At 38.1% G+C, this 21,828-nt stretch overlaps 7 protein-coding genes and 1 pseudogene across 10 annotated transcripts; 4 read left to right on the forward strand and 4 right to left on the reverse strand.

The window, feature by feature from the left end:
* Nucleotides 1-1,129: 1,129 nt before the first annotated feature.
* Nucleotides 1,130-5,965, forward strand: LOC104772862 (phosphate transporter PHO1 homolog 3). Of its 2 annotated transcripts, none has more exons than XM_010497424.3 (12): nt 1,130-2,172; nt 3,030-3,399; nt 3,482-3,530; nt 3,623-3,694; nt 3,783-3,912; nt 3,996-4,116; nt 4,218-4,476; nt 4,575-4,679; nt 4,773-4,967; nt 5,043-5,324; nt 5,397-5,533; nt 5,642-5,965. In XM_010497424.3, the coding sequence occupies exons 1-12, from the start codon at nt 1,542-1,544 to the stop codon at nt 5,739-5,741; spliced, it is 2,451 nt and encodes an 816-aa protein (XP_010495726.1). In that variant the 5' UTR covers nt 1,130-1,541; the 3' UTR covers nt 5,742-5,965. The 2 variants fall into 2 exon arrangements, with proteins under 2 accessions (XP_010495726.1, XP_087364588.1); XM_087508462.1 differs by having other exon boundaries at nt 5,647-5,965.
* Nucleotides 5,966-6,836: 871 nt separating this feature from the next.
* On the reverse strand, nt 6,837-7,758 carry LOC104772869 (uncharacterized). Its single transcript, XM_010497430.3, has one exon. The coding sequence runs from the start codon at nt 7,561-7,563 to the stop codon at nt 7,054-7,056; it is 510 nt and encodes a 169-aa protein (XP_010495732.1). The 5' UTR covers nt 7,564-7,758; the 3' UTR covers nt 6,837-7,053.
* Nucleotides 7,759-8,628: 870 nt separating this feature from the next.
* LOC104772878 (putative fucosyltransferase 7) lies at nt 8,629-10,600 on the forward strand. Of its 2 annotated transcripts, none has more exons than XM_010497437.2 (2): nt 8,629-8,912; nt 8,987-10,600. In XM_010497437.2, the coding sequence occupies exons 1-2, from the start codon at nt 8,798-8,800 to the stop codon at nt 10,453-10,455; spliced, it is 1,584 nt and encodes a 527-aa protein (XP_010495739.2). In that variant the 5' UTR covers nt 8,629-8,797; the 3' UTR covers nt 10,456-10,600. The 2 variants fall into 2 exon arrangements, with proteins under 2 accessions (XP_010495739.2, XP_087355778.1); XM_087499652.1 differs by having other exon boundaries at nt 8,666-8,912; nt 8,990-10,600.
* A 994-nt stretch (nt 10,601-11,594) lies between these two features.
* Nucleotides 11,595-12,236, reverse strand: LOC147946617 (uncharacterized). Its single transcript, XM_087507188.1, has 2 exons — nt 11,978-12,236; nt 11,595-11,914 (listed from the first exon to the last, which is right to left on the reverse strand). Exons 1-2 carry the CDS (start codon nt 12,234-12,236, stop codon nt 11,595-11,597), a joined length of 579 nt encoding a protein of 192 aa, XP_087363314.1.
* A 1,395-nt stretch (nt 12,237-13,631) lies between these two features.
* On the reverse strand, nt 13,632-14,893 carry LOC147946618 (uncharacterized). The gene is made up of 2 exons (XM_087507189.1): nt 14,477-14,893; nt 13,632-14,282 (listed from the first exon to the last, which is right to left on the reverse strand). The coding sequence occupies exons 1-2, from the start codon at nt 14,891-14,893 to the stop codon at nt 13,632-13,634; spliced, it is 1,068 nt and encodes a 355-aa protein (XP_087363315.1).
* A 430-nt stretch (nt 14,894-15,323) lies between these two features.
* LOC104772885 (fucosyltransferase 6-like) lies at nt 15,324-18,630 on the forward strand. Its single transcript, XM_087499659.1, has 3 exons — nt 15,324-15,713; nt 16,769-16,913; nt 16,996-18,630. The coding sequence occupies exons 1-3, from the start codon at nt 15,627-15,629 to the stop codon at nt 18,444-18,446; spliced, it is 1,683 nt and encodes a 560-aa protein (XP_087355785.1). The 5' UTR covers nt 15,324-15,626; the 3' UTR covers nt 18,447-18,630.
* A 409-nt stretch (nt 18,631-19,039) lies between these two features.
* LOC104778712 (uncharacterized) lies at nt 19,040-20,660 on the reverse strand. The gene has a single exon (XM_010503157.2). It carries the CDS (start codon nt 20,530-20,532, stop codon nt 19,186-19,188), a length of 1,347 nt encoding a protein of 448 aa, XP_010501459.2. The 5' UTR covers nt 20,533-20,660; the 3' UTR covers nt 19,040-19,185.
* LOC104778715 (putative fucosyltransferase 8 pseudogene) lies at nt 20,542-21,581 on the forward strand (annotated as a pseudogene). The gene has a single exon (XR_015594645.1). The product of XR_015594645.1 is annotated as a putative fucosyltransferase 8 pseudogene (transcript).
* The last annotated feature ends 247 nt before the right edge of the window (nt 21,582-21,828 follow it).

The raw sequence follows: 21,828 nt of genomic DNA on the forward strand, positions 1-21,828 counted from the left end.
CGTGCCCTATTAATTGTGCATTGATTGGGCAATAAATTGGTGGGTATAAATATGTAAGGGGGGTGTCACTTGTAAAGGATCCAAAATTTTTTCCAAAAACAGCAATACAAATTCAAATACTCAAAAACTCTCTCAATTCAGCTCGGAACTACTTAACGGCGGTAAGCTCCTCCACAATGAGTCTGGGGAAGAGCGAAGCCCAGTTCGAACATCATCTTCACAATGAGTTCGGGGAGAGGGAATGACAGACCGCACGCAGAGAAGAATATCTCGAACGCGCAGCAGTACCCTGGAGGGGGGTTCTCCGGAGACTCATCAGCCTCCGGGAATCTGATCTCGACCTCCGACGGAATCCCGGTGGATCCTCTAATCTCGGCTATGCTCTCCGCAGAGAGAATCGACGGTTGGTGGGGGCCAAAAACGCCTGGAATCAAGGGTTTTGCGGTTTTTCCCGATGAGGATTTTGGCGGAGACATGCTTTTCCGGTAAAAGTAGTGAGAAATAAAGGAAGAGTGAAGTAAAGAAGTTCACAGAGGAAAAGAGAGAAAATCGGAGAACGGAAAACACAAGCACAATTGGGGATTAAGAGTGAAAGAGAGAAGTCGAGTTTACCTTTATACACGGGACCGAGTAATGATTACCTGGGGAAGTGAAAGGTCTTGCACCGTTTTCTCTCTCTCTTATAGTTAACACGCCACCTAGTGGGGCCCCGAGGCTTGTTCGGGAAGGCAAATCCCATCATTACCACGATCAAATCGTGGAGATATGGGGAATATTCAGTTTCCCGAAATTGATCGCTTGAAGGTTTAAAGTCCCCCGAACTGTTCAGCTCGGGAGACTTGGGGGGCAACTGTTGTACCCACGATCTGTCATCTCGGACAATAGGCAAGAAGGCCTGGGTCGGGCTGGTCTAATGGGCCAAGAGCGTATCACTGATCGGCCCATCAGGCCCGGAGAAAGGAAGAGAGCGCGGAGATGCTTCGGGGTTCAGCTCGCAGCTCGGGCCCGGTCAAAGATTCCCGCATTCAAGAGGATTAATTAGACCGCACAAATCGTGCCCTATTAATTGTGCATTGATTGGGCAATAAATTGGTGGGTATAAATATGTAAGGGGGGTGTCACTTGTAAAGGATCCAAAATTTTTTCCAAAAACAGCAATACAAATTCAAATACTCAAAAACTCTCTCAATTCAGCTCGGAACTACTTAACGGCGGTAAGCTCCTCCACATTTAAATCACTTCGGAAGGAGAAGCTCGTTTCCAGTTCTCACAATTATGATTCGAAAAGCTATAAAGTTAATTGCTTTAATTAGAAACAAATTTTCTATTCATAAATCTTTAAAATATCGTCAACAAATTATCATAAACGACTTATTAGTCTCTCTGTTTCTCTCTCTCTTTTGTATATATATATAGGACTCTTCTTCTTCAGACATCAACATAAACTATAGATTATTTAATTAAAAAAAAATTTGAAAACACATAAACAAGAGAGATTCAAACAAGAAAGATAGATTCGATTCGATTCAAGAATCGAAAACATGAAGTTCGGGAAAGAGTTCTCGTCTCAAATGGTGCCAGAGTGGCAACAAGCTTACATGGATTACGATTTCCTCAAGAAACGTCTCAAAGAAATCGTCAGATTCCAACGCAGAACCAACAATGCACATCATCCTCATGGTGGTGCCAAGAACAGCGGAGGACTAAACCGGAAAATGACTCTATACCGTGCGTTCAGCGGTTTAGTCTCGACCCCGGGTAGACACAAACGCGGTCATCCTCATGATGTCGAAGAAGGTGTACAGTTGACGGCAACATCATCCACGACGCCGGGACCAATTCTTGTTAACACAACCTCGGGCCACGGTTGCGAGACGACGTTTCTGATGGCGGCGGAGGAAGGAGGAGAGTACGAGCTAGTGTTTTTCCGGAGACTAGACGATGAGTTCAATAAGGTTGAAAAGTTTTACAAAGAGAAAGTTGAAGAAGTGTTGAAAGAAGCTGCCATGCTTAACAAACAAATGGATGCTTTGATAGCGTTTCGTGTTAAAGTTGAGAATCCTGATGGGTGGCGATGGGAGGAACGGACGGTGGAGATAACTCGATTAGCGTCTGATATAGCTACTTCCGCGGCGGCTCTCTCTGCTTCGACTCCCGCCGGAGCTAAATCAAGTAAGCATATAATTTAATACACGTATCTACTCTATTCACCTAACTCACCGACTTTATGGAAAGACAAAAACACGAATTTAAATTCTGGTCCACTTTTATGTCTAGATTGATTAAATTTGATAGTGCCAGCCAACAAAAATGTATATTAAAAGATTTGATAGTATCAAATATGGATTTGAATTTGTTTATATTTCTTCCCGCCGGCTTGATCAAATCATATCATAACAATTGTATCAAAAACCTGATTAGAGTTACTGTATATTTTTTTTTTCCAGGCTTGAACAATGAACAAAGTCATTTTTTGGTATTTAAAATTATGTTCGTGAGATGTGATTTTCAATGATTTTTTTTAGTCCACTTGAATTTGAGTCATATACTACCCACTGAAGTGCTTTTTTTTTTTTTTTTAATACGTTTGGATTTTTTATGATATCCTCATTTAAGTGAATGATTCTGTAGTTTAAGGTAAAAAAGTTGTAGTGGTTAGGATTTCTTATTTCCACTTGAGTTAGTTTATATTCATCTTTTGTATTTTTTTGGTAAGGAGTTTATATTCATGTATATTACATTTCTTTTAAATAAATTATCAAATGTAATGGATAAGATGTATAACACACTAAGATCCCCACCACGTATTTTTTAATTTTATTTTTTCATAATATAATTTAAAAATCTGGTTTAGTTTTTTGAACATCTAAACATTTTGCTTTCATGCAACCTTAGATCATTCTATTGTTCTACACGGCACTGTACCAAAACCGGATTAGAATTGGTTAAATTTAATTCCCGGTTTAAATTAAATTGTATCATTGTATGTTACCGTAATTTTATACCAAACCGGAATTTTGAATTTGTAGTGAAAGTTCGAAGTGACCACATGGAAGCTATACAAGAAGGAGGGTCGAGCAGAGCTGGGCTAACGGAAGCTGATGAAGACGAAGATGAAGAAGAAGAAGAAAACGAAACCTCCGTGGTATCATCCGGAGCAGTCAATGACGTGACGACGAGCAGAATGAGAGCAGCGAGACCAGCTCCGCTCGAAGTTCTTGATCGAGTCAAGATCAACAACACAAAAGAGACGCCTCGTTCAACCATTAAAGGAGTTCTCAAAGTACCTAATCACACTGAGTTAAAATTCAGCAGAGAGAATCTGATGAAAGTCGAAGAGAGTCTCAAGCGTGCTTTCATTGAGTTTTATCACAAGCTTCGGCTTCTCAAGAGCTATAGGTGCGTTTGGGTTTTTCTAAAGTTTGGATTTTTTTTTTTTATGGGTTTTTTGATTATGGATTTTTCGATAATTTTTATGCAGTTTTTTGAATGTATTGGCGTTTTCGAAGATATTGAAGAAGTATGATAAGGTAAGATTTGAGATTTTTTGTTTTTTGGAGGGTTATATATGTTTCAGAAGAATGACTGCAATGTGTTCGACGTAATGTCTTTTTCTTTATAGATAACGTCGAGAGGTGCAACGAGGATTTACATGAAAGTGGTTGATAGTTCAAACTTGGGAAGCTCTGATGAGGTAAAGATATTTATGATTTTTTTTTTCTTATTTGGATAAGTAACTTCATCAATTCCTCTGTTTTTATATTCTTACTCTGTTATGACAGGTTATGAGACTCATGGAGCGTGTTGAAGCAACGTTCATAAAGCATTTTGCTAACGCTAATCGAACTAAAGCAATGAACATTTTAAGACCTAAAGCAAAACGAGAGAGACATAGAACTACATTTTCTACTGGTAAACAAATCATTAGCTTGCATAAATTGTCATTTTGTATTTTTTTCAAACTTTGTGGTGCTTATGAGGAAAATGCTTTTCAGGTTTCATGGCTGGATGCGTTTTCTCTCTTATAGTGGCTCTTGCCGCGATCATCCGTACCCGAAATCTCTTGGAAAAAGAAGGCCAGAAGGAATACATGAATACTATGTTCCCTCTTTATAGGTAAGAGCTTAGTAACTTGGCCATCTTAAGTAGTTATATATCGAGCATTTGTGTTGGAATGTTGTTGCTTAGAATGTATTCTTCCTTGCTGTTTCTTGCAGCTTGTTCGGGTTTATCGTGCTGCACATCATCATGTATGCTGGTAATATATACTACTGGAGGCGATACCGAGTAAACTACTCCTTCATTTTTGGGTTCAAGCAAGGTACTGAACTTGGATACAGACAAGTCCTGCTTGTGGGTTTCAGCATCGGAGTCTTTGCATTGCTTTGTGTTCTCGCAAATCTTGACATGGAGGCAGACCCCAAAACGAAAGACTACAAAGCCAAAACTGAACTTCTTCCTCTTATCTTACTTGCTGTAAGTTCCCAAATCCAGAAATAATCCGAGCTTTTAAGGTTTTGTACTATAAAGCAATGGCATAGTAACTCTGTGATGTTTGTTTTCTACTTTAACAGGCTATGTTCATGGTTCTAGTCCTGCCGTTCAACTACTTTTACCGCTCGAGCCGCTATTTCTTCCTCACTTGTCTGTTTCATTGCCTCGCCGCTCCACTTTACAAGGTAATTAATCAGAGATGAAATAAGCTCATTAATCAAAGAGAATGCTGTAAATTCCTATTCTAGTTAGGTATTGACCGTCCTTTTCCCATGCAGGTTACATTGCCTGATTTCTTCTTGGGAGACCAATTAACTAGCCAGGTTCAAGCGCTTCGAAGCATCGAGTTCTACATATGTTACTATGGTTGGGGAGACTTCACAAAAAGAAAAAGTACTTGCAAAGACTCTGATGTCTACAACACTTTCTTCTTCATTGTTGCTATCATCCCTTATGTCTCTCGCCTCCTTCAGGTACATAGTTACTGCCCTCAAAAATGAAAATCCAAAATTTTAGCAGTCCATAACGAAACCTTGCTACTCATACAGTGCCTGAGGCGGCTAGTTGAGGAAAAAAACCCGGAACAAGGGTACAACGGACTCAAGTACTTCTTGACTATAGTGGCGGTTTGCTTGAGAACGGCTTACAGCATCCAAAAAGGTCAAGTCCCGTGGAGAGTTTTAGCCGCTGTCTTCTCATTTATAGCTGCAATATTCTGCACTTGGTGGGACTTTGTCCATGATTGGGGTCTTCTAAACAGGACATCCAAAAACCGTTGGCTTCGAGATAAACTCCTCGTTCCTCAGAAGAAAGTATACTTCATAGCCATGGTGAGTCTCCAAAACACTTTTTCATCAAGTCAAAGATGTTTTTGTAGCAACTGATCTTGGAACATGTACCAGGTTTTGAATGTCCTGCTGAGATTTGCGTGGATCCAGACGGTTCTGGACTTCAACTTTAAATTCATGCATAGACAGACGATGGTTACCATTGTGGCTAGTCTTGAGATCATTCGTCGTGGTATATGGAACTTCTTCAGGTGAAAAAAAAACTTCAAAACTCAGATTACACTGACACCACAAAATGTGTTGCATTAACATTCCAATTAGTAACGCTCTGTTTTTGTTTGGATTGTGGAAAAAAACAGATTAGAGAACGAGCATTTGAACAATGTCGGGAAATACCGAGCCTTCAAGTCGGTTCCATTACCGTTTAACTACGATGAAGATGATGATAAAGACGATTAGTAGTTTCAGAAGACCCGTGAATACAATACTCTTTAGCTACCAAAGCTCATCAAACTGTTTACACAGTCTGTCTTCTTCTTCTTTTTGTTTTTTGTTCTTTAAGATGGGAATTGTAGGGATGCATCAATTGCATATCAAGGTTCGATCTCTAGTGGTAAATTCGCGTAAAAAAAAACATATTCTTCAGATTGTTCATTTCAGTCTATATGATTCTTTCTATTCAACTTTGAAACTCTTTTTTACGTAGTTTGCGAACGGTGTCTGATCCTAGTTTGCAATCAATCATGGCATTTGAGAGAATGTGGTGAACAAGACTGTCACACCAATCATATATTTTCAAAACATTGAAAAAAAAAAAAACCTAAATCCTCATAATCATCTAGTTTTCAGCCCCTAATTCAAAACATACTCACAAGACAGAATTTGAGATTCTTGTAACTTGAAAATCATGGAGAGACAATGCTGGCCTTTGATTTGTCTCATCCAAAGCAAAAAAAATAAAACCCTTCCAACCCTATAAGGCTATAAATGATGAAGGCAGTGCTAAATGTCAGTCACACTTGGCTGCTAACAACTAAGCTCTTTCTAAACATGATTACCGATACCGAAAGCATATTTAAACATATAAAAAGCATGATTAACAAGGTAAGCAAAAAAACAATATGGTCATGTGTGGAGGCTGATAACAGATATGAAGTTGTGCAATGTTTCATATCTCCCTACAAACGATACATGCCAGGGCAAACCTGGGATTTGTAAAGATCCTCATCTTCGAGGAGACTTCAACCAAACAGAACATGATCCATAATGAATTGAAGTGAGAAAGAAATGCTAGTGTATCTTAAGCACATAGTGAAAAACAACAAACAACAACAACAACAAAAGTAAACTCAATCTTCAGAAAAAACTAGAAAATGCTGGAACCAGAAGCTTACAGAAAGGTCTGACCTTTAACTGTTTCAAAGTAACAAATCACATTCAAATGAAGAAATAGCTAAACAAACCCACAAAGAAGACATGATATCTTCACTGAAACATTCATGGGGATCAACAAAGTAGTGACCTTTTTAAGAACAAAACCTCTCTGGAATCATATAAGAAAAGAAGGTAGTATTCCATTCAGATGAACTCAATCAATCAACTTATTCGCACACAAAATGACATATTCAATTAGAGAAGAAACTTAAACCATCAAATGGTCGATCTTTATAAGTGATTTCCTCTGTTCCTAACCGAGCAATTGTATCCCCAAATTCCAATATTTTGAACACTTAGATGAAAAAATTTACCTAAAATCCTCTCACACTCAAAATCAACCTTGAGCTTGCTTCATCGCAGCCACCTCCTCTTCCGAGATCTTCTCTTCTTCTTCCTTCTTCTTCTCAGCTTCGAGCTCCTTCTTCACCGCTGCTTCAGCATCTTTCTCCGCAGCAAGAATCGGCTGATAGTAATCCGAATGCTCATCCATACACTTTTTAAGCATGGAGGTGACTTCCATACACTTGGTAACAATATCTTCCTTGTTCTTCTCAGCTTCTTCCACACACTCTTCCCAAGCAACAAACGAGTCTTTGCAGCCACCTCCTTTCATAAACAAGCAAAACCCACACTCTCCTTCCTCTTCATCCTCACCCTCTGCGTCTCCTCCTTCTTCGGGATCTCTCCAGACAGTTGATGAATCTCCAAGTTTCTCAGACGGGGATGAATGATCTCCTCCTCCTGATTTCTCCGATGGAGTCAGTTTCTCTGATGGAGCTTCGTTGGTTTGAGATTTGGGTTCGGAAGTCTCCGTTTTTGGATCTGTGGATGATATGATTCCCATTCTTTTTTCTAAAAAGATCGGATCTTGTGGGAATTGGGGGATTCAGTCAGATGTGTTTTTAAGGGTTTTGAGGTTTTGTCTCTCTCTCTCTCGGTGCCGCCGCCGACTCTTACAGCCTCTTAGCCAAAGAAGAGAATGTGAAATCGAAAAAGTCTTTTCTTATGTTAAAACCCCTCAAAAACCCTTTCTTTTGTGATCTTCACTTTTTTCACACTTTACAGTTATTTATTTATTTATTTGTTAATTTTGCTTCGATATAAATTGTGAAACGGATTACAAAAAAAAAAGAAAAAAAACACTTCAATTGATATTTAACTAATTTTGAAAATATTCTAAAAATAATTGTTTTATGAGATTATGATTATTTTTTAGTTTAGCTTTTTACTAACACTTTAGATGAAATATGTGTGTCTCTAGCCTAGGCATGAGTAGTGTGTTCTGTAAAAGAATCTTCTTGTTCGTTACTTCGTTTTCGTGTGTCTTTGTAAGCCATTAGATAATCCATACGAAATATAGTCAAATTTGTTTAGTTTCTTTTATTCCTAGTTCTCACCAAAATTAGGCCTCAATATGTCTACTTCGACCATTTTTTTAACTTTTTTTTTTCATACCATTTTTGTTATCGTTAGAAAGAGAGAACAAAATAAAAATAAAGAGATCATCCAGATCAAAAAAAGTCAAAAGAGATCATCTTTGATAATTTAATAGTATTAGATGAGATGACCCATGCATAGATGACATATATTGTATGAAACAAACCCAATTGAAACTTTTGTTGAACCGTTGAAGGCTACACATTATTCATATCAACCAAATTGAATTTGTCCACAAAACCGTTCAGAAAATGCTGCTCCATGACATATATTGTATTATTGTTTTGTTGAGATTTCAACATCAATTGCTTGTTGCTGATTAACACACAACTCGTCTCTCTCTTATTTGCCATTTTTTAATTCGAGTACAAACACCAACATCATTTTTTTTTATTGTAATAAATGGAAATACATGTAAATATATTGAACAAATCACACTATAAAATTGTTGGGATCACTTTCGGAGTTCTTCAATTTTCACAGCGCAACACATTTAGGATATTTATAAAAAACCTGCAAGTTTATTTGACTTGGTCATTATAAGAGTTGTAAACTCTTTGACAACTTATAAACTCCTAACAATAATTGAAACTATAAACTACTATTTCAAATCTCCGGTGAAGGTTTCCTGGTCTCTCGGTATGAAGATGAAGCTCATGATAACAGCAATCCTCACTTGCTTACTTCTTTGGTCGGTGATGTTACTATCATTCTCCAACATCTTCAAACACCAGCTTCTTGGTGATACAGTCAACGGTATGATCATTCATATTTCGAGTTTCTTATTCAGAAATCATCCTTTTTGACTTACTATTTCATTTTTTTTGCAGTAGTTTCAAAGGATTCCGTAAAACCGAGGGATAAACTGTTAGGAGGGCTTTTAACGGCTGATTTTTATGAAGATTCTTGTTTGAGTAGGTATCAGTTTTCCTTGTATCGCAAACCTTCGCCTTACAACACTTCTCAATACCTTGTCTTTAAGCTTAGAAACTATGAGATGCTTCACAAGCGTTGCGGTCCAGGCACAGATGCTTACAAGATAGCAACAGAGAAGCTTGGTCATGATCATAATGAGAATGTTGGAGACAGATCTGTTGGTGAATGCAAATATGTTGTGTGGGTTGCTGTTTATGGGCTTGGAAACAGAATACTCACTCTTGCTTCTGTGTTCCTCTATGCTCTCTTGACAGACAGAATCATTCTTGTGGACCAACGCAAGGACATAAGTGATCTCTTCTGTGAGCCTTTTCCTGGTACTTCATGGTTACTTCCTCTTGATTTTCCATTGATGGGTAAGATAGACAGCTTCGACAGGGAATACTCGCGTTGCCACGGAACAATGTTGAAGAATCATACCATTAACTCTACTACAATCCCATCGCATCTTTATCTTCATCTTCTCCATGATTACAGGGATCAAGACAAGAGGTTCTTCTGCCAAAAGGATCATTCTTTAGTCGACAAAGTCCCTTGGCTGGTTGTCAAATCCAATCTTTACTTTATTCCATCTCTATGGTTAAACCCTAGTTTCCAACCCGAACTAATCAAGCTGTTCCCGCAGAAAGACACCGTCTTCTACCACTTGGCTCGCTATCTATTTCACCCAACAAACCAAGTTTGGGGTATGGTCACTAGATCCTACAATGCATACTTATCAAGAGCAGACGAGATACTTGGGATTCAAGTAAGGGTCTTCAGCAGACAAACTAAATATTTCCAGCACGTAATGAACCAGATCGTAGCCTGTACACAAAGAGAGAAACTTTTACCTGAAACAGCTGCACAAGAAGAAACACAAGTAACAAATACAACAAAACCCCCAAAATTTAAAGCTGTTCTGGTCACATCACTGCATCCAGGATACTCTAACAACCTAAAGAACATGTATTGGGAACGACCGACTTCAACAGGAGAGATAGTAAAAGTTTATCAGCCAAGTGGAGAAAGGTTTCAGCAAACAGACAAGAAGCTTCACGACCAAAAGGCTCTAGCAGAGATGTTCCTCCTAAGCTTAACTGATAAGCTTGTCACGAGCGCTTGGTTTACATTTGGATATGTAGCTCAAGGTCTAGGAGGATTAAAGCCATGGATACTCTACACACCAAAAAAGTTCAAAACTCCTGACCCACCATGTGGTCGTGGTGTGTCCATGGAGCCTTGTTTCCTTACCCCTCCGGTTCATGGATGTGGAGCCAAAAAGGGTATTAACACAGCAAAAATCGTTCCTTTTGTAAGACACTGTGAGGATCTTAGACACTATGGGCTTAAGCTAGTTGATGATACCAAAGATGAGTTATAGATTTTTCTTTTTTTTACAAATTGAAACAGAGGATCTTTGATGAGTTCTGATTTTTTTGTGTAAAGGCAAAATGTATACAGATGTCTTCAAATATAAAACTTTGAAATAATCACGTTCTGGTCTGAACAGGACCATCTCTGTCGGATTCTTGAGCGCAAAGTCTATGTTCTTGAAAACTCAACCACAATCCTAAATCTTAATCGCTCCGTTCTCCTCTTCTCGAGATAGTTTTAGACTATCTGACAAGGAAGGGAGTCGATGAGTTAACTCGCGAGTGATGACTGATGAGGAGAAACTCGCCTCCGTTGAATTATTATTTTGTCAGCTAACCTAACCTATTTGGAGAAGAGGAGAAAAACAGAGTATTTACAGTGATTTAGAGAAACTTAGGTTAAAAAGAAAAAAAAACACTCCCTACTTTTATTGGATATTTGATTCTAACTCTTTTTTGTTTTTGTTTTGTTAAGTACCATGTCTGATTCGAAATTTACTTCTTAAAGGATTTTTGTTTTTTTCTGAAAGCAATTATAGGATTTTATATTTGTTTAATTATATTTTGATGTCGTAACATGTCGTAAGAAATAGAGAATATTAACCCATTATTTAATAAAGAAGTTATTTGGAAAAACTTAATAAAATAAGAATGACGAATAATTATAAAGTTGGGTGGTAACATGTGTCAGAAATTGAAATTTATAATCTAATTTTAGATATTTTATATATATATATGTCTGCTGAAAATAAGAAAATTATCATTTCCTATTAGAGAGTCAATGTTTTCTTACCTATTAAAATGTTACTGCATATCCCAAAATTTAATGTTCAAAGATTCTTTTTTTTTTTTGTCATCTCGGTTTTTCATTAATAATCGATAAGATTACAGATAGTAACTATGTAAAGTTACTAAAGGGATAGTGATTAAACAACCATCAACATATCCCTCCAAAAAATATAGGTTCTAAAACCTGTTTGTCCAAAAGGAGAGAAAAAATGCCTAAGTTAAAAGAGAGTTCAAAAAGTTCCTGCAACCACAATGGGTAACTGATGGCAACATACGATTGCATTAAGGCATAATCTGGAATGTTTTGAGCGATGAGAGAAACTCCTCTATTTTGTAATGGCTTCTCTAACAGTACTCTTCATTTTGGAATTCTATTCAGTAGGATCAACATTTCTGATTGTTGATGGGCAAAGTTTGGCCAAGCTTTTGGTCTTAAAATTCCACCCACTAACTCAACAGATTCGGAAGCAAAGATGATCTTTGAATACTTGTGACTGATCATGCTCTGAACTGCCCATAGAAAACCTTCCAAGTTTGCTTCATCTTTATTCCCGGATACCGTAAGGACTTTTCTGCTATGAAGGATCACGCATCCAGTATCGTCTCTTAGTACCCAGGCGACACCTGATTTCTTGTTCTTTTGGGGCTTAGATATACCGATATTGCATTTTACCCAGCCTGCAGGAGGAACATTCCAAAGGGAAGCTTAATCTAGTTCTTCAAGTTCTTCCAATTCGTCACATTCCAAGTCCACTTGTGGAGATAGACTCCAAAGAGCCTCATCTTCTCTTATCTTTGTAACTGTATCAAGGGGATCAAACATTTTGGCTTCGAAGAAGAATGAGTTTCTGTTTTTCCATAGACGCCAGAGGATCCACGGAAAAAGTATTTTAGTTTCCAAAGGTACACTCGAAGATTTGGAGGAAGTGTACAAATAGTGGAAGTTCGAGTGAACCGACAGCTCATCAAAACCAGAGGGAGGCGAGGGATAACCGGACATAGTCCAGATTTGTCTTGCTAACGTACAGGTGAAAAGGACATGGTTGATGAATTCTCCTTCATTGCCGCAAATTTGGCATCTGGTATCCAGCTTAACACCTTTTTTTGAGATTAAGTCTGAAACGGGAAGAGCATCACTGACTGCTCTCCAGAGAAAGACTTTGATCTTGGGGACAGTTTGCAGTGTCCAGACCTAACTCTTAATGTCATTCAGCGAGGGCAACATCTCCGCTTCTTGGAGTAATTCTTGATTATTCAGGGTGCTAGCCAACCATCTACCTGATTTGACAGAATATTCACCACTCCTCGTGTGTTCCCAACACCAGAAATCATCCTTACCCGTAACTGGTTTCTATTTTTTGATGCAAAGGATATCATTGGGGGGAAAAAAGGATTCCAGAGTTTCAGAGTCCCAAGTTCTTGACTGAAAGTTGATTAGTGAAGAAACTTTCTGTGTCCAATCAAAGAAAATATTCTTCCTGTAAGGAGCTCTTTATTCATGATCAAAAATCCAGGGGTCCATCCACACATTGACTGAGTAGCCATTACCAATTTTCTTTCTCAAACCTTGAACCAAAAGGTCTCTACCATGTAAGATGCTACGCCAACCGAAAGAAGGTCGATCTCCAATACCTGCATTCAAGAAATCACCATCGGGACAATATCGACTCTTGATCACACGTGAAAAGAGACAGTTAGGCTCTTGAAGAATTCTCCAAGCTTGTTTGGCTAATAAAGCCTGATTAAAATCATCAAGATCCTTAAACCCTAAACCTCCATTCTCTTTGGATAGGCACATTTTCTCCCAAATAACCCAATGAATTTTCTTTGAAATCTCCCATCATGCACCAGGCTTCAGAACGATGAATTCCTATTCTTGTGATTCTTTCCCACACAATGGCTCTATCACTGACCACATGATCGCCATATACAAAGGTAACAAAAAACTCCACTGAGCCGAAGCTGACTTGAAGGTCGATCATGTTCTTATCATAGAACTTAATATCTAATGACACTCCTTCCTTCGAGAACAGTGCCAAACCACCACTTAAGCCAACTGGATTTATGGTAAAAACTCTTGCATAACCCAACCAACTTTGAATATCAACTACTACATTACTATTATTCTTAGTTTCACACAGGAACATGATCTCAGGGAAGTGTTCTTTACGCATTTCCTTGAGACGAGGAATCGTCAGATCATGAGGCCACCCCAATCCCTGGCAATTCCAGCTGATCATGCTCATTACCACTTGAACTGCCCCTCAATTTGGGATGCCTCGTGGGTTTTGCGCTTAGCGACTTTTGATGATGATTTAGCCTCATCCGCAGCCTTTTGTTTTGTGGAGTAAACAATCAGCTTCTTGTCTTCTCTTGTTCCTTGTACGACCTCTTTTTATCTTTGAGCTTTGTATGGTCTTCTTCTTTGTTTAGACTTTTTCAAAGTAGACCCGGAACAATCGGCTACAGAGAGGCCCGCATTGTGATCCGTTGGTAAACTTTGAGAAAGCAAAGAAGAACCATAAAGCCTTTGATCTACCCCACCATCTGACTGAGTTTCTCTTAAAGCTGCTCCCATTTCAAAGACATGTTGCGAAGAACTGGGACCCTCATCGCAACTCATTGACTGGTTTTCGTTGCCACATAACTCAGACTGGACTGGTTCGTGTGGATAGCTGAAAACGAAACCTTTCTGCTTGAGAACATCATGAGAAAGCAGAGGAGGCTTCTCCAATCTGAGGACTAATCGTGCAGTTGTAGGATCATTCTTCAAAGATTCAAGGGAGGATTTAATCTTGTCAATTTTTTCTAATCTTTTTGCCCCTACTGCCCCTCTCATGTACTTACGCATCTCATCAATAACTTCAGCAGTCATTCTAGGTCGACCCGTAATAGGATCAATTCCCACTTGATCATCTCTTAGAACTCCAAAGAGAGGATCAGAGATAGGAATTAACCTGTTGTGAGCAGCTACGTTTTCTTGCTTCTTTAGAAGTCGGGTCTCTTTTTGTTGTGAGAGCTCTTTCTGTTTAACTGGACACTTGCCCTGTTCATGAGTAAGCCTTTGGCAGGTGAAACAGCGTTCTGGACTCTTTCAAAATCGAAAAAAATCGTGACAACTTCACCCTTAAAGGTTACGACCTTGGATCTGCGGAGCGGTTTAGAGGCATCAAATTTTATTTTGACTCTCACAAACTCGTTTATCTGTGATTAGGATGGGTCGAAAGCAACTTCGAGTACCTGACCCAGGATTTCACCCAGAGCTGTGATAGCCTGCGTGGTGTAGTGATTCACTGGGATGTTCCGGATTTGGACCCAGACTAGTAAATATTGGAGGAAATCTGCTGGAGGAGATTCCACCCATCTGTCGATGACAATTGCCCATTCATTGAAAGTATGTACTCCTTTCTCTAGGATTCTTTCAAGGTCGTGTTCATGTTGAAATATGAATTGGAAATGTTCCTTTGATAAAGCTACCCCTCTAACTCTGTGATATAGTTGCCATTTCCTTGGGAGATCCCTGACCAGATTTGAGATGGATTGGCAGTCAGGATTAAGGATCTTACCCATTAAGCTTATGACATTGTTTTCGCTTGAGCAGAATTCTGGGAGATCTGGCATGATGAACGAGACATTTTCCTCTTCTTCCAGAGACATCCCTTATAGAGCTGAATCTAGTTGATTCGACATATTTGAGGGAGACTCAAAAATTTGAGATTGAAAATAAAATTGGGATGAAGAACCCTAATTTTTCGGAAAGATAAAACAGGAATTGTCGGGATCTTTGGAGCAAAAGGATGTAAAAAGAGTGCTATACAGGTACGATTTTGAAAGGAAAGTTTACCCTACATTGACTCTCAAAAATTTAAGAGAACAGATACTCTAGTTGAACAAAAGACTACTGAGCCCAAAAAAGCAAACCGGGAGAATATTTTTTCATTCAAACGAGTAACGTTTATTAGTAATGTTCAAAGATTACTTTCCATGTTAACTTTGAACTATTAAGCTTTTTTTGGGAAACCAAATAATTCGACTTATGACTATTGACCTAAATATATATAAACTACACAAATATGGAAATAAGCATAAAAGACATAACCTTATCACTTTTTTTTTTAATACATATGAACGTTTTAATATTATTACTCTCTCTTTTTTGCTGAAAAAAACAAACGAAATCCTCTGTTTTTCTTTTGTATCTTCTTTTCACTTTCTTCTTCTTCTTTGTTTCGGTTTTTTTTTTTGGGTTTCTTTTCTTAATGTTTCTTCTTTCGTCTTGATCGATTTTGATTTCTTCTTTGGTTGCTTTACCTCACAAACTGTGTTCCTTTTCTTCACGAATATTCCTTAAGTTATATGTGTTTTTGATTTTTATAGTTTGATAAACAGTATGGACACCAAAAAACCATCCGATCCTTATGTTAAAGAACAAACACATTGTCAAAGATCAACTCAACCATCGAAAACTCAAAGCAAGGTACGTTACAAATTGATATACAATTTGTCTGTTCATATTTAAGTACACATTCATCAATATATACTTTAATTTTATGTATATCGAATATATGAACAAAATTTCATTTGATAAAATAATAAATCTTATGATTAGAGATTTCAACATAGTTTTCCAGTTATATGTGGAACATTCATTCTCTAAAAAAACCCTTATCACTGATGTTTTATTTTGGTTCCTTGGTTTAGGCTGGTTTAATCATTGATTTTGGTTTGGTTTAGTGAAAGGTCGGGGATAGGCTGTTTATCTCTTAATTTTGAGTTTAGCTGCAACAAGCTATTATTTAATTCCATACGTTTTAACAATTGACTGACTCAATTCCCCATATTCCATACGTTTTCATTAGGAAAAAAACAGTCGTTTAGTAGTTGCAATAAGTTTTCTATAAGAAACTCGACTTGCTTAGCTAAACATTAAAAAGTTGAATTATCAATCAAGGGAGTAAAAGTTACAAAATTAGGCTGTTTTAGGAAGCTAGGGATGGCTTTATCAATCAATAAGATGTATAATAAAATCGAATTTGTTTACTTTTCTTTATTAATTCTTCGTAGTCAACAACGCGAACTTCCGGATCTGATTAATCTTATTTCCATAGACGAAAGAATAGAATATGATTATAGTCAAATTCACAAACTAATACGTGACATGTGATGTATGGTTTACATTCCAAGTTCTCAACATTATGAGGCTTGTTGCTTATTCCTTCCTTAATGTTAAATTGTTAATAATACTACACAGCTTGATAATGAGTCACATAAATCGAAGATCAAAGACTTTTTTTTTTAATATAAATATTAAACAAATGTGGAGTCACGTTACGAAGTTCGTTGATTGTCACAACTTAACAATGACCCATTAGAATATTCAAAACACGTAGTATTATACTAGATTACATTGTTTCTTCACCTTTAGTTAAGAATCAAGAGTTGAAACTCACGCTAGATATATAACTCTTTTTGAATCATCTCTTAGTTATAACTGATCAAACTCGTTAAGTCAACATGTATCAAAAACTTCAGATCTCCGGCGAAGTATTCAGGACTCTGGGTTCGAATATGAAGATTCTGCTAACTGTAATCATTAGTGGCTTACTTATATGGTCTATAATGTTGTTATCATCCTCAACCAACTTCAACAGCCAGCTTCTTGTTGCTACATCCAACGGTAAATAAAACCCATCCATCTTTTTTTTTTTGTGTAACTAGAGAGAATTACTCTTTTTTGACTTTATAGTTCTTGTTAACAGATTCAAAGGAACCCGAAACACCGAGGGATAAACTGATCGGAGGGCTTTTAACCGCTGATTTCGATGAAGGTTCTTGCCAGAGTAGGTATCAACAATCTTTGTTGTACCGCAAGCCTTCACCGTACAAGCCTTCTGAGTACCTCATCTCTAAGCTTAGAAACTACGAGAAGCTTCACAAGCGTTGCGGTCCAGGCACAGATGCTTACAAGAAAGCAACAGAGCTTCTTGGTCATGATGATGAGAATTATGCAAACAAGTCTGTTGGTGAATGCAGATACATCGTGTGGGTTGCGGTTTACGGTCTTGGGAACAGAATACTTACTCTTGCCTCTGTCTTCCTCTACGCTATGTTGACTGAGAGAGTCGTTCTTGTTGATCAAAGCAAAGATATAAGTGATCTCTTCTGCGAGCCGTTTCCAGGTACCTCATGGTTGCTTCCTCTTGAATTCCCATTGATGAAACAGATCAACGGCTACAACATGAGATACTCTCGTTGTTACGGAACAATGTTGAACAATCATGCCATCAACTCGACTTTAATCCCGCCGCATCTGTATCTTCACATTCTTCATGATTCAAGGGACAATGACAAGATGTTCTTCTGCCAAAACGATCAGTCTTTAGTCGACAAAGTCCCTTGGTTGATTGTCAAAGCCAATGTCTACTTTGTTCCTTCTCTGTGGTTGAATCCAACTTTCCAAACCGAACTAATGAAGATGTTCCCGCAGAAAGAAGCTGTCTTTCACCATCTGGCTAGGTATCTTTTTCACCCCACGAACCAAGTTTGGGGCTTGATCACAAGATCCTACAATGCTTACTTATCAAGAGCAGACGAGACGCTCGGGATTCAAGTACGGATATTCAGTGATCGACCTGGATACTTCCAGCATGTTATGGATCAGGTTGTCTCTTGTGTACAAAGAGAGAAACTCTTACCTGAGGCAGCTGCACGAGAAGAACCAAAAGTCAATATAACGAAAAGACAGAAACTTAAGGCTGTTCTTGTCACATCTTTGTATCCAGAGTACTCTGACAACTTAAAGAACATGTATTGGGAAAGACCGACTTCAACAGGAGAGATAATTGAAGTTTATCAGCCAAGTGGAGAAAGGGTTCAACAAACAGACAAGAAGCTTCACGACCAAAAGGCGCTTGCCGAGATGTATCTTCTAAGTTTAACTGATAACATTGTCACAAGCGCAAGGTCTACATTTGGATATGTTGCTCACAGTCTTGGAGCGTTGAAGCCATGGTTACTCTATCAGCCAACAGGTCCAACAGCTCCTAATCCACCGTGTATTCGATCCACGTCGATGGACCCTTGTCACCTTACTCCTCCGTCTCATGGATGTGAAGCCGATTGGGGAACTGACTCAGGGAAGGTAGTTCCTTTTGTCAGGCATTGTGAGGATCGTGGGAACGATGGGCTTAAGCTATTTGATGAGTTATAGATCTTATTTACTATAGCTGCTTCTATTGGACTGTGAGTTACTAAAACAGAGAATCTTTGATGAATTCTTCTGATTGTATGTAATGTAACAATCAACGCTTTTATCTTTCTTTTTAGAGTCGTCAATAATTATATTATTTAGTGTTGCATACACAAATATAAAGGAATCATGTTTGAATGCTTAATGGAATATCTTAACACTTTACAGTTTACAGTTACATCCTCTGTATTAATATGTTAATGCACAGAACATTATTTACATTTACTTACGAATCAAGGCTCTGTCGTTAACATCCTCGTGAGGTTTTCTGGGTGTCAGCGACCTTTGAAAATCCTCTGTTTCAGAGCTTCTGATACCTCGTCCTTCTTGGTGATTTTATCGTGCTTACCTGAATCCCTGCATCATGTAGTGTTGTGTATTAGGAATCAAAATCTTCTCACATTCAAAAGTGTACGAATCAAAAACATCATTTACCAAATGTTAAAACATAGAACTGGTTAATTCTCTAGGGGGAATGAGCAAAGTTTCTACCTTTATGGTTCCTCTGTTCTCAAGCTCCATAGGAAACGGCGAAACGTAGCGGTCCCATCTCGGTCCTTTTTTCTTTCCCGAAGAAGAAGTGCAACAGAGAGTTCACATCCTCATTTACGGTGATACACTGATAAAGAACTCTATTCTTAATACATGTAACCGTGTTTCTTGACCTTCTAGATATAAGCTCTCTTCATAAATTTTTGGATCATCTTCTACGAAGTAGCTTGGCCATTATTCTAGCATAGTGCACTATAAACACGGAAGCTTCAGTTGGCTCAATCTTCTTTTCCGACATCTCTTGCATAAGTGTGACCGCCTTATGTACAGATCCATCCCTAACACAACAAGCTATTAGTGCTGTGTAAGGCATAGCATCAGGCTCCAATCCACTACCTATCATTTCATCAAAGATCCTTTCCGCCTTTTGAAGATCCTGAATCTTGCACTGCTGATCAATCAAAACCGTGTAGTAAACAACGTCTGGTTTAACATCAAAGGCTTCCATTTCCATCTTCATATCCAAGTGTGGCATATTATTGAGCAAAACTGTGTATGTTACCACATCAGGTTTAACATTTTTCCTCTTCATGTCTTGAAAAAGGGCATAAGCTTGCTTCAGCTTGTTTAACCGGCAACAGGTGTTAATCATGATTGTGTAAGTGAACAAATCAGGGATAATCTCTTTACTAAGTAATATTTCAAAAAACTGCTGGGCTTTTCTCACATTATTAACTCGACACCAAGCACCTATTAACCTTCCATACATGATCTTCTCAGGTTCGACTCCAAGTTCCCACATTCTATCCAGTAAGTCTTGAGCTTTGCTGATATAATCCTTCTGGGCGCAAAGACTAGTGAATAGAGTAAAATACACACTCTTGGGAAGAGGGAATTCTAATGTAATGAATCTTTCATAGGCCTGATCAAGACAGCCAGCCTCAACATAACCTTTTACCATACTTACATCGTTTTCCCGAGATCGATGTTCCATACTCTTATAGAAAGCTTCAGCCTTGTCTATTCTACCAGCAGCAAAGAAGCCTTCAATGACCATGCTGTGTGTAACGGAAGTGGGCTTTACCCCACGATCTTCCATTCGTTTTAGAGTTTCATGTGCCTTTTCTGCAAGGTCGTTCCTAGCTAATCCACCGGCAAGTACATTATATATAATAATATCAGGTGTTTTAACTGTTCTTTCCATTTCAGTCATCAAACGAGAGGCCTCAGAACTTTTACCTTGTTGACAGCAACCACGTATCAAAGTCGTGTAGTTGATGACGTCAGGAGCTATTCCTTTACCCGTCATTTCTCGAAACAACTTAATAGCTTCTTCTACTTTGCCAAGCCTTCCCAAAGCATCAAATGCGACATTGTAGCAAACCCTATCAAGAGTGATGTTCATCTCTCTAAACTTTTTAAACCAAAAATAAGCTTCAGAGAAATTTCCCATCTGACAAATGCACTGAAGGACTGAGCTTACAATCACACGATTTATTCTTACATTTTTCTCCATCATTTTACAAAAAACATCCAAAGCTTTAGGTATATTCATATTCTTGCGATGTCCCTCAATAATCGCAGAGTCCCCTGGTTGGTCTTCAACACAAACCTTTACTTCATTCCATCTTTATGGTTGATCCCTAGTTTCCAAACTGAACTAAGCAAGCTATTCCCACAGAAAGAAACAGTCTTTCACCATCTGGCTCGCTATCTAATTCACCCCACAAACCAGGTTTGGGGCATGATCACAAGATCCTACAATGCTTATTTATCAAGAGCAGACGAGAGACTCGGGATTCAAGTACGAGTGTTTAGCATGCCGGATGGATATTTCCAGCACGTCATGAGCCAAATCCTAGCTTGTACACAACGAGAGAAACTGTTACCTCAAGTGTTTGCTTCAGAACCACAATTCGTCACTATTACATCAAGAAGCCCAAAACTCAAAGCAGTTCTTGTCACATCTCTTTACCCAGAGTACTCGGAGAAACTAAGGAGTATGTACTGGGAAGGTCCCAGTTCAACAGGAGACATAATACAAGTTTACCAACCAAGCCAAGAAATGTATCAGCAAACAGACAAGAAGCTTCACGACCAAAAGGCACTCGCTGAGATATATCTTCTAAGTTTAACGGACCACATTGTCACGAGCGACTCATCTACGTTCGGATACGTTGCTCAAGGTCTTGGAGGATTAAGGCCATGGATACTCTACAAGCCAAAGAACCACACAGCTCCTGATCCACCATGTGTTCGAGCCGTGTCAATGGAGCCATGTTTCCTTAGAGCTCCACTCTATGGTTGCCAAGCTAAGAAAGTGAAGACCACCCCTTTTGTTAAGTATTGCGAGGATCGGATCACAGGCCTTAAGCTAGTTGATCCCGCAGATCACAGGCTTCTCTGACGGACAGACCTTCACGGAATATTTTGAATTCGATTCTTTTCAGATGCCTTAAAAAACTTAGCATCCTCACCAAAGTTCTTATTAAATTATTAATTTTGGTTTCATGGTAGCTAATTTTATATAATTTGAACCTTTGCTGTATTAATTATCATCTACTTATGTTTTAATTTTGTATTTTTATTCAACACAAATTTGCATATTTTATTCCATAAATATAAAGTTAATAATTAAGAGTATTTCACTATTTTGAAAACAGTTACTTACAAAAAGTACTATGGAAACATATTATTGAATCATAAATTGTGAGATTCTCTTTCAAAACACTTTTAGTATAGATTAAAATTTGTTTATTTTTTTCTCAAATTAAGATTTGTTTAAGAAAAAAATAAGAATAATTAAACATAATATATGGCATGTAGTAAACTTATATGATTAGAGGTTTTC

This window comes from Camelina sativa, chromosome 3, assembly GCF_030686135.1.
Source record: "Camelina sativa cultivar CO46 ecotype springtype chromosome 3, ASM3068613v1".
In the NCBI taxonomy this organism is placed as follows: domain Eukaryota; kingdom Viridiplantae; phylum Streptophyta; class Magnoliopsida; order Brassicales; family Brassicaceae; genus Camelina; species Camelina sativa.